An 8,887-nucleotide genomic window follows, 5' to 3' on the forward strand; every position below is an offset into this window, starting at 1 on the left:
TAACTAGATGTGAACATCCATCTTAGGTGAATTGATTCTTACAGTTTGCAAACCAAGGTGAATTGTAGGAGGTTAATGCTCATACTCCAATACAAGAGATATCAGCTATATAAAAAGGCGTATACTGCACATGTAAAGAAATAACCTATTAAATATCTAATGTGGATGCAATGTGTTTTTTTTTTTTTTCCTCCTTTGTGCACTTTATATTTCTGTAATGGGCATTTATTTTAGCCTGAACACTAAGAGCTCCCTCTCTTATCTCCTCCTCCCTCTTCTCCCTCCATGTGTATGTGTGCATGATGTGCGAGAGGGGTTTTTGCCTTTTATTCAGGAAAGCAAAAGGTTCCTGGGTGCAGTGGCCTGACAGCACATTGAAAGAAAGGAATTACATATGATTTTCCAAAATAGAAGACATGAAAACAGTTCTAAAGTGATTTTTCTCTCCATTCAAACCTGCCCCAAACCTGAGTTCTTTGGTCAGCATTTTCAAATTCAGGACCTTAAAATGAAGCAACTGTGTTCATATTTTGTAGGATGAAAAGAGCTGAGCACTTGCAGCTCTCTCTGCGCAGAGATGCAGAGCACTGGCTGCCTTTGCAAAATGTATTCCAAGACCGCTACGGCAAGTTTGGTACTTCTCAGAGCTCGTTTATCTCAGAAGGGCTCCACGTCCAGCAGCTCGGCCTGTTCCCCCTCCCCTCCCAACCCTCTGATGGCAATTAGCAGCATCAATAAGTAATAGAACAAATACTTGTCTCAAAAAAAAAAAAAAAAAACAAGCCACAGACAGAGCAGCTCTTTGCTTTGCTCTTGGGCTGCATTACAAAACTTAATTTTTTATATTTCATCTGTTTAAAGCCCAACTCCTACAAACACTCTGTTTTGAGATGACACCCTTAAAAGTCAACAGGTGATGAAGGCTTAGGATGGGTGAAAGGCAAGACCTGAAGCTGCAGGGGCCCAGGGTGGAGAGCCAAATCCATCAAGCCCCATGCACACCAAGGATGCCACCATAAGGAAGATTTTCAGGTGAATTTTTATGACTCCATTTAGCAGAGAGCTTTTGGAAGGGAGCAAGGAGCCTGTTGTTGACCTTTTGGCTCCTGGAGACAGCGAGTTTCCAACAGAAGCAAGGCCAGAAGAAAGTAGCAGGGACCAGCTAAAATATCGCAATAGGAGTTTTTATTAGCGTTGCATAGCAATAAAGTGAAATATTATTTATTACTGGGAACAACAGCTTAAAGAAGTTGGAAAGAGACGAGCAGATCGGCGAAGGAGCCATGAACTATGTGCTGACAAGTAGCAGAGTGATTCTGGTATTGCTTCGAGAGCCTCTCCCCGCAGGAGACACCCCACCACCGACGCCCTGAAGTACTTCTGACCCACGAGTGACCCGCCAAGCAAATCTGCTGGGAAATACTCCAGCACAACAATCAAACTGGTTAGCATCGCTCCTTCAACGCTCGAGGATGTCAAGGGATAAAGAAGACCGCGGGAAGAGAGGGAACAATACTCACAGAAGCTCAACTCTGGCCTCGGGAGTCTCACCTACCCCTGCAGTCAATAGACAGCAAGCTCTCGCAGGCAGGGAACTTGATTAGAGAGCTGCTCTCGGTTAAAGCCTCCTGGGTCTTCTCTACCGCTGGGGATTGAGAGGGAGGAGGATGGGATTGTCCCTCGGGCAACGGAGCCAGATTGACGGGGCTGGATTACTGCACCCGGGTGGGATTAGGTGCGCGGAGTCACCTACCCCGGGAAGGCCTCGCCCCCACTGATCGTGCCATGAACCTGAGATCGGCCTCCTCCACGTCGGCATTGGGGACAACTCTCTGTCCCCACAGCAGCTGCTGGCCTTTATGGAGAAGCAGAGAGCACAAAGCGCATGGGAAAGTGATTGTGAGCCAAGGTAATTTTGAAGAATGACCCACAAAGCCTTCAAATTGACTTAAAAACCCTGCCTGGCCTGCACAGCGGTTTCCAGTACAGGAGTCCTGATAGAGATGTTTACGAGAAAGCTTGTTTTCTTTTTGTTTTTGTTTTTCAGCTTACAGACGCAGCAATTTGCTCCCAGAAGAGCAGTTCCATGTCCTTGTGTTTCTTTGAAGTGTCTGAAAACACAGTGGCTGTGCGTCCCTACGTGTGGCTGCCTTCACTGCACATTTAATGGGGAATTATCCTCCAGTACGATGTTGCAGAAGGAGGGCTGTTGTTCTGGCCTTGATACCTCGGCATTGCAGCTCTGTGGTCGGAAAGCATTTCAAGAATTGCCTCTGCAGAAGCAGATGGGTTTCAATAGGTAGCCCAACCAGGCAAAATTAGGAGAAATGGGATGTTTTTGTTCTGAGTGGAGCCACTAATGGTCATTGAAAGCAAAAGTTTTCGAGCCAAAAGAAAAACCACGTCCTGCTCTCCCATTGTAGGGTTCTCCATTGCAGCCAGCGGGTCTTGCAAAAGAAAAGGTGGTGCTGGCACAAAACCCCATACTCATCCTAACGAAGCCCCAAACCATGGGCATCACAGGCCGTGTATCTCCTGCAGGACCCCTTGGAAATCTGCATTTAGCCCAGGTGAACTTTTCCAAGGGGCTGAGCTTCTGAGGCTGCTGAAGATGAGACGTAGGCACTCAGGGCAAATATACACTCTCTTTCTGCTCCTGCCACTGGATTATGACAACCTCCCTTGCTGCAGATCATCTACTGTCTGATCTTTGAACACCACCACCTGTCTGGGGGGGTAAGAGGGCTGAAGAGCATGGAGCAGACCATCCCTGCCAGCGGGCGGCACCACCAGGATGTGACATTTAATGACACAGACGTGGTGCCTGGTCTATGACGTGTCTCTACTGTGACTTCTCTGAGCTAAAACCCTGCTAGAGGTTTTCCAAGGGGGAGTCCATGCTGGCTGAAGGTGTGTTTGGGCAGAGAGACCACCCCGTGGTGCACCAAGGGGCTGTGATGGGAGGATGGGAGCTACTGGCACCATTTTGAGGCTTCCTGGGAGAGAAGCGGCCCAAGAGAGGTGGGCTGAGGCCCCAGGGCTGACCCCAAGGAGGGTGGCACCAGGCCCTCCTCTGCGGGGTGTGAGGGGACAAGGCATGAAGCACAAGTCATGGTGTCACTGTGCCTCTGCCCGGCCTCTGGGAGAAGCCAGAGGGAAAAAAACATGGATTTATTTGCTTTTGTGACCTTTGAAGCTGGGAACTGCCCTCCAAACCATTTTTCTTGCAGGGAAGGTGTGTGCTGGAGGGGTCTGTGCTGCAGATCAGAAGGCAGCAGGGTTAAAATGGGCTCCCCAGGGAATTTCTACATTTTGGCAGGGCTTGGGCTGAATGTAGCAAATGGTGAAGGCAGGGGAGCCATTCCCTGGACTTGTGCTGGGAGCCTTGCAGCCTGTCCTGAAAGAGAAGGAAACAAAACTCCAAGGGCTTTATCCGTCACCCTCATGTTGAGAATAGAGGACGAGAGAGTGCAAAGTGCTGTATCCCTCAGGGGATCTGACATGACTTGTTCCTTCCCTCAATTCCCAGCCAGGTCTCACCCCCCCTCCGGGGCAGGCACAGCGAGGTCAGCCCAGAATTGGGGCTCCTTGCGGAGAGGACGGGGAGAGATCAGGCCCAGGCCATGCGCGGTGCCCTTTGTGCCCTCCCACCCTCCATCCTCCCCTCCGGCAAAGGCGTTTGGATCCTCTGGAGGAGAAATAAAGAATGAAAATATAAAAAAGCCAACGCAAGGCATTGCTGCGGGAGGGGTGCAGACATCACCGGGGGGATGTGATGTGCTCTCTCACGGTATTGCCCCCGCATCAGCCAGGGGTACCTGGAGCTGAGATGGAGTCTGATCCTCACGAGCCTTTAATTGGATGCATGAAAGGACCAAAACACAACCAGCTCTCGTGCTTCCCCCCACCACGAGCTGCACCAGCTCCTTGCCTCCTTTCCAACCCCCAGCACCAGCCAGCTCCCAGGCCAGCGGGCCAAATCCTAGCAGCCAAGCAGGGTGCTGGTGAGGGCCAAACATTGCACAGATCTCCACACACCCCCACTTTTTGCCCTCCCAAGGAAATGCCACACTCAGGTGAGGGGCAGCCAGGTCACCGAGGGACAGTGCTCGGCGGCACTGGTGCAAACTGGAGCACGGAGCTGGGTGTGCGGGGAGCATCGCCGGGGCCAGGCAGCAGCTGGGGCACAGCTCCCGGCCTGCCAAGGCCGGTGTGGCCTTCCCGAGGCTCCTGCAGCCCCCAGCTCTGCCTCCAAGCCTGCTTCCAAGCAGCAGCAGCCCAGCAGCCCTCCTCTGGAGCTCCAGGCTGGGACAAAGCGCCCGGGCTAAGTGGGCCTTCTGTCCCCAGCTGCACCGGGGCCAGGCTCGCCCCAACCTGCGAGCCTTTTGCTTTCCTCTTTTTTTTTTTTTTTTTTTCCTCTTGCAAAATCAATTTGCGGACAGCTCACTCCTTCTTCCCCCCTCGCAAACTTATTAGCTATTCAGCCCCGGCGAGCACTCGTAAGCATCCTTTGTCCCAGGGAGGGCTGGAGCCCCCTTCATTAGCAGTGATTACCCTGAGCAGTTTGACAGCCTCCCAGCCCGCTTACAAGACTTTCCCATTCAGCCCTGCCCGGGGCTGCCCCGTTTCTCAAAAGAAACGGAAATATTCAAACATTTCTCTCCCCCCCCTCCCCAGCTGAATAGAGGAAAAGCTGTTTCTCTTCCCCGCCCTCCCCATTCACTTCACTTCTGATACAATATTTTCCTTCTTTGTCAAACCGGAGAGAGAGGGGTCGAGGCAGACTTTTTAGCGCCCCTGTGCCGAGCGTTTTGTTTAATGTAAATACAGGCTCCCCCTGCCTTGCCCCCGATGATGATTATTATGATTTTTAAAACAGCCGAAAGCTCGGGAGGGCGACGGCTGGGGCCGACCTTATTAAACAAGAAAAACGGATGAAAAAACGCCAGGGGAAGGGCATTCCCTTCCAGGGTGGGAAGGGAAAGGGGCAGAGGGGAAAACCAAACCCGATTTTTCCTCCGCAGGTTGCGGCGGAGATGCCAAACGGCAGCGCTCGCAGCGCCCGAAGCCTCCGTCGAAATTCCGAATATACGCCCCCCCCCCTTGCCCCAGTCCCATTTTTTTTTTTATTTTTTTTTTTTTTAGGTGAAAACCCCTCGTTCGTGTATTTGTCTGCCTCTGCACTTGTCTTTCCCGGGGCTTTAATTCCTAAACGCTAAGCCCGCAAAGCCCGTGGAGAAATCTCGACGCGCTGCACCCGTCTCCGGGAAAGAAATGAAATAATATTTGAGCACATTCCCTTTTCTGGTGGGAGAAAAAAAAAATCGTATTTTTTACTTTTTTTTTTTTTTTTTTTCAAAAAACTCCTCGGTGGAAAGTGTCGCCCGTTCCCAAAATCCGGCCCCAAACTGGGTGCCTAGGTCCGAGCATCCCAGCGCGGTGTGCTGGGGACAAACCGGTGGCTTTTAGGGTTTTTTCTTCGGGCCGACAGAGCCGGTGCCGGGCTGCAAGCAGGGCTCCGACCCCTCTTTCAGGTGGGGAAGCCCCATCTCTGTTCCCCCTCCCAAAAATTCGGGATTTACCGCACCACGATTTGCCCTCTCCAGCCACCGCAACGAAACCCAGCCGGGGCACCAGCTCCTTGAAAACAACCCTAAAAAACCCACCTCGCAAACCTCTGCCCCACAGAAAGCTGCAGCAGCCCCGGACCCATCAATCGGCTTAGAGGGGAGGCAGCTCCCTGGGGACGGGGAGAGGGGGGGGGGAGAACAACGCCTGGACCCGGCAGCCAAAAAAAGCACAGCTCAGGAGCTTTAAAGATCAACGTCAAATTGTATAAGAGAAAAGCCTTCTGCCGGGAGAAAAAGCTTAGCCCTGCTCCTCCGAGCTGCCGTTTGGTCTCCTCCAGGAAAATCGCTGCGAAACAAAGCGAGGGGGGAGGACGGAGGGGACAGCCCTGCCCCGGAGCCGGGCTGGGTTTTTTGGGGTCTCTCGCCCCCCATCCGGCCCTTCCCGGTAAGTCCCCGGCTTCCCTTTGCTTTTGCCGGCTCGGGGAGAAAACCTGGCTTTCCCTTGGCGTCCCCGGCTGGGCTGAACCCAGCTGCTTCTTGCCCTTTTTCCCCCTTTTTTCTTTTTTTTCTTTTTTTTTTCTTTTCCTTTTTTCCCCCTATTTTTTCCTTTTTTTTTTTTTTTTTTTTTTTTTTTTTTTTTTAATATATTATTTTTTCCTCCATCCCTCCCCGGCAATTCGCCGCCGACTCTCCCCAAAATCTCACCCCTTGGAATACAAAAAACCGCGGCGATGCCTTCTCCATCCCCATTCTCCTCCCCTTCCCTGGGCACCCGCATCCTCCAGCAACCCCAGCCCTGCTCCCATCGCCTCGTCCCGGCTCCCCCCGACCCCCCAAGCCCCCTGCCTTGCACGGACATCACCCCCGGTGGCGAGCACCCGGCTATTTCGGTTCCTGCCGAGCTGATGCTGAAATGCTCGTGGCCTCCGCGATCTGCTCCGCATAAACCGGCGGGCTGGAGACCGACACCGTCATTTCAAAGCAGATCCGAGGGTCGTTCACCAAATATTTTATTATGGTTTTAGGCTGCTTCATACAGTTTCGTCCTGCACATGCTCTACAAGTCACCTGTGCACATAGAGAACAAGCCAAAAAATAATAATAATTAATAATAATAATAATAGAAAAAATCTACCATAGCAATCCCTTAAATAAGTAAATAAACATTATATATATATATATATAAAAACCCTTTAAAGTAAAGCGAAACCCAACCAAAAGAACAGCGTCTTTTCACCATGAAGCACCCCCGCGGGATAAGCGCAGGCGCTCGGACATTTTGCAGCTTGGCATTCGTTTTTTTTATCTTATTTTTTCTGTATTTTTTTTTTTTTTTTTACGTTTTGTGATTTATTTACTCATGTATTTCTATTTTTTTTTTTTTTTTAGGCATGAACTCTGCGAATCCTTCGAAATAAAGGCGGCGACGACTTTTGATCCCGTTTTTTCTTTTTTTTTTTGTGTGTGTGTGTGTGTGGTTTTTTTGCTGAATGCAGTCCGCTGCGGGGGCCGCGCTCCGTGCCCCCCACGGGCTGGCACCGAGTTGTTGGGGGGGGGGAGAGCTCGACCTGCCGGCTCTCCCCCCCCACCCCGGCTTTGTCGTGGATGTCGGCGTCAGATGTCACATTCACTGTCGCTGGATGTGATGGAGATGGCGGAGGTGGCCGCTTTGCTGGAGAGGCTGGCGGCGGGGCTGGAGGGGGCCCCCAGCGCCTCCCCGCCGCTCTCCTCCTCCGCTTGCAGCGAGCGCCCCGAGCCCTGCGCTAGCACCTGCTGCTGTAGCCTGCAAGGAAGGGGCACACACACAGCATCACCGCCCGGCCACCGCTCCCCCCCAGGCCACCCCCAACCTCCAGTTCAACCCAGTTTCCCCAGTCAGACGGCTCCGTCCCCTCTCCGGCAGGGGTTGCGGGGACAGTGGGACCCCTCCCCGGGCTCCAAAATATCGGGGGATCTGCTCCCCGCGCTGCTTGTGCCGCTGCCGGGCGTTGTGGGCAGGTGTTTTGCTCTTTAAGGGAAGGGAAAAAATAGAAAAGAAAGAGAAAAGTGACCCAAGGCACGCTCCGAGGCTTAGTGCAAGAGAGGGGGGAGAGCAGGGACGTGGGGCCGGAGCGCCGGGGAAGGGCATTGCCGGCTCTGCCCCACGCAGCCCTACGTGAAATTGGGCTCGGTATGGCCGGGGAAAACTTTGAAGGGGGTTTGAAGCCGCGAAGGGCCCTTTTTCCTCCCTCCAGGTTCTGCTGGGGTCACGGCAGCATCCCCAGCCGGGGGGGTCCCATCATAAAAAATAAAAATAAATGAAAAAATAGTACGAAAATGAAAATAAAGGGAAATAAAAAGAACAGACAACCCCGTAGGCTTTTCCCCCTCTGCTCCTGCCTTGGCTCGCTGCTTTTCCCCGGGAGAAGCTCCAGCATCACGGCGGGGCCCCCGGCGGAGAAGCGAGCCCGGGGGGCTCGGGGCCGGGCGCCCCGACGGGGCGGGCAGCACCTACCTGTTCTTGGCGGCTGCCGCCCTGTCCCTTTGCCTGCGGTTTTTGAACCAGTTGCCCACCTGCGTGGGGGTAAGTCCCGTGGCCTGAGCCAGTTCCCGCTTTTTGCTGGGGTTGGGGTAAGGGTCCTGCAGGTACCACTCCCGCAGCAAATGCCTCGTCCGCTCCTTGAAGCAATGCGTCTTCTGCTCGCCGTCCCAGATGGTGCGGGGCAGGGGGAACTTCTTCCTCACCCGGTACTTGTCCACCGGCCCCAGGGGTCGCCCCCGCAGCTTCTCCGCCTCCTGGTAGTGAGCTTCCAGCCAGAGGGCTTGCAGCTTGGCGTGGGACTCCTTGGTGAACTTGTGGTTCTCCAGGATGTGGTAGAGCTCCCGGTAGTTCCCCGTGTGGAAGGCCACGATGGCCCGGGCTCTCAGCACCGACTCGTTCTTGTTGAGAGCCTCGCAAGCCGCGGGGGCCACGGGCAGGGACCAGAGGAAGCGCCCCAGGCGCTCGATGTCCCCGCTCTCCTCCAGGGTCTCGCATACCCCGGCCACCTGCTGCGGGCTGAAATTGAGGATGGGCAGCTGGAACATGGAGGCGGCGCCGGGCTCCCCGCTCCTCTCCCCTCTCCGAGCACCCCCGGCGCCCCCCGGGCACCGGCCCCGCGGCGGGGAAGCGGCCGGCGGCCCCCCCCCGCCCCAGCGAGGCCTCCCCTCGCCCCTCCGCTGCTTTCTCCCGAGCCGGCGGAGCTGCAAAGAAGGGAGAGGAGATGGGGAGAGCTCGGCGGCTCCGGCGACTGGGGGGCGGTGGGTTGGGGAGAGGAGGAGGAGGATGGAGAAAGAAG

At 54.1% G+C, this 8,887-nt stretch overlaps 1 protein-coding gene across 1 annotated transcript; it reads right to left on the minus strand.

The window, feature by feature from the left end:
* Positions 1-7,184: 7,184 nt before the first annotated feature.
* On the minus strand, positions 7,185-8,636 carry SIX6 (SIX homeobox 6; the record flags this gene model as incomplete). Its single annotated transcript, XM_084522293.1, has 2 exons — positions 7,185-7,353; positions 8,065-8,636. The coding sequence occupies 2 exons, from the start codon at positions 8,634-8,636 to the stop codon at positions 7,185-7,187; spliced, it is 741 nt and encodes a 246-aa protein (XP_084378419.1).
* Between the last annotated feature and the right edge of the window lie 251 nt (positions 8,637-8,887).

Source organism: Aythya ferina (assembly GCF_964211825.1).
Source record: "Aythya ferina genome assembly, chromosome: 5".
Lineage (NCBI taxonomy): Eukaryota > Metazoa > Chordata > Aves > Anseriformes > Anatidae > Aythya > Aythya ferina.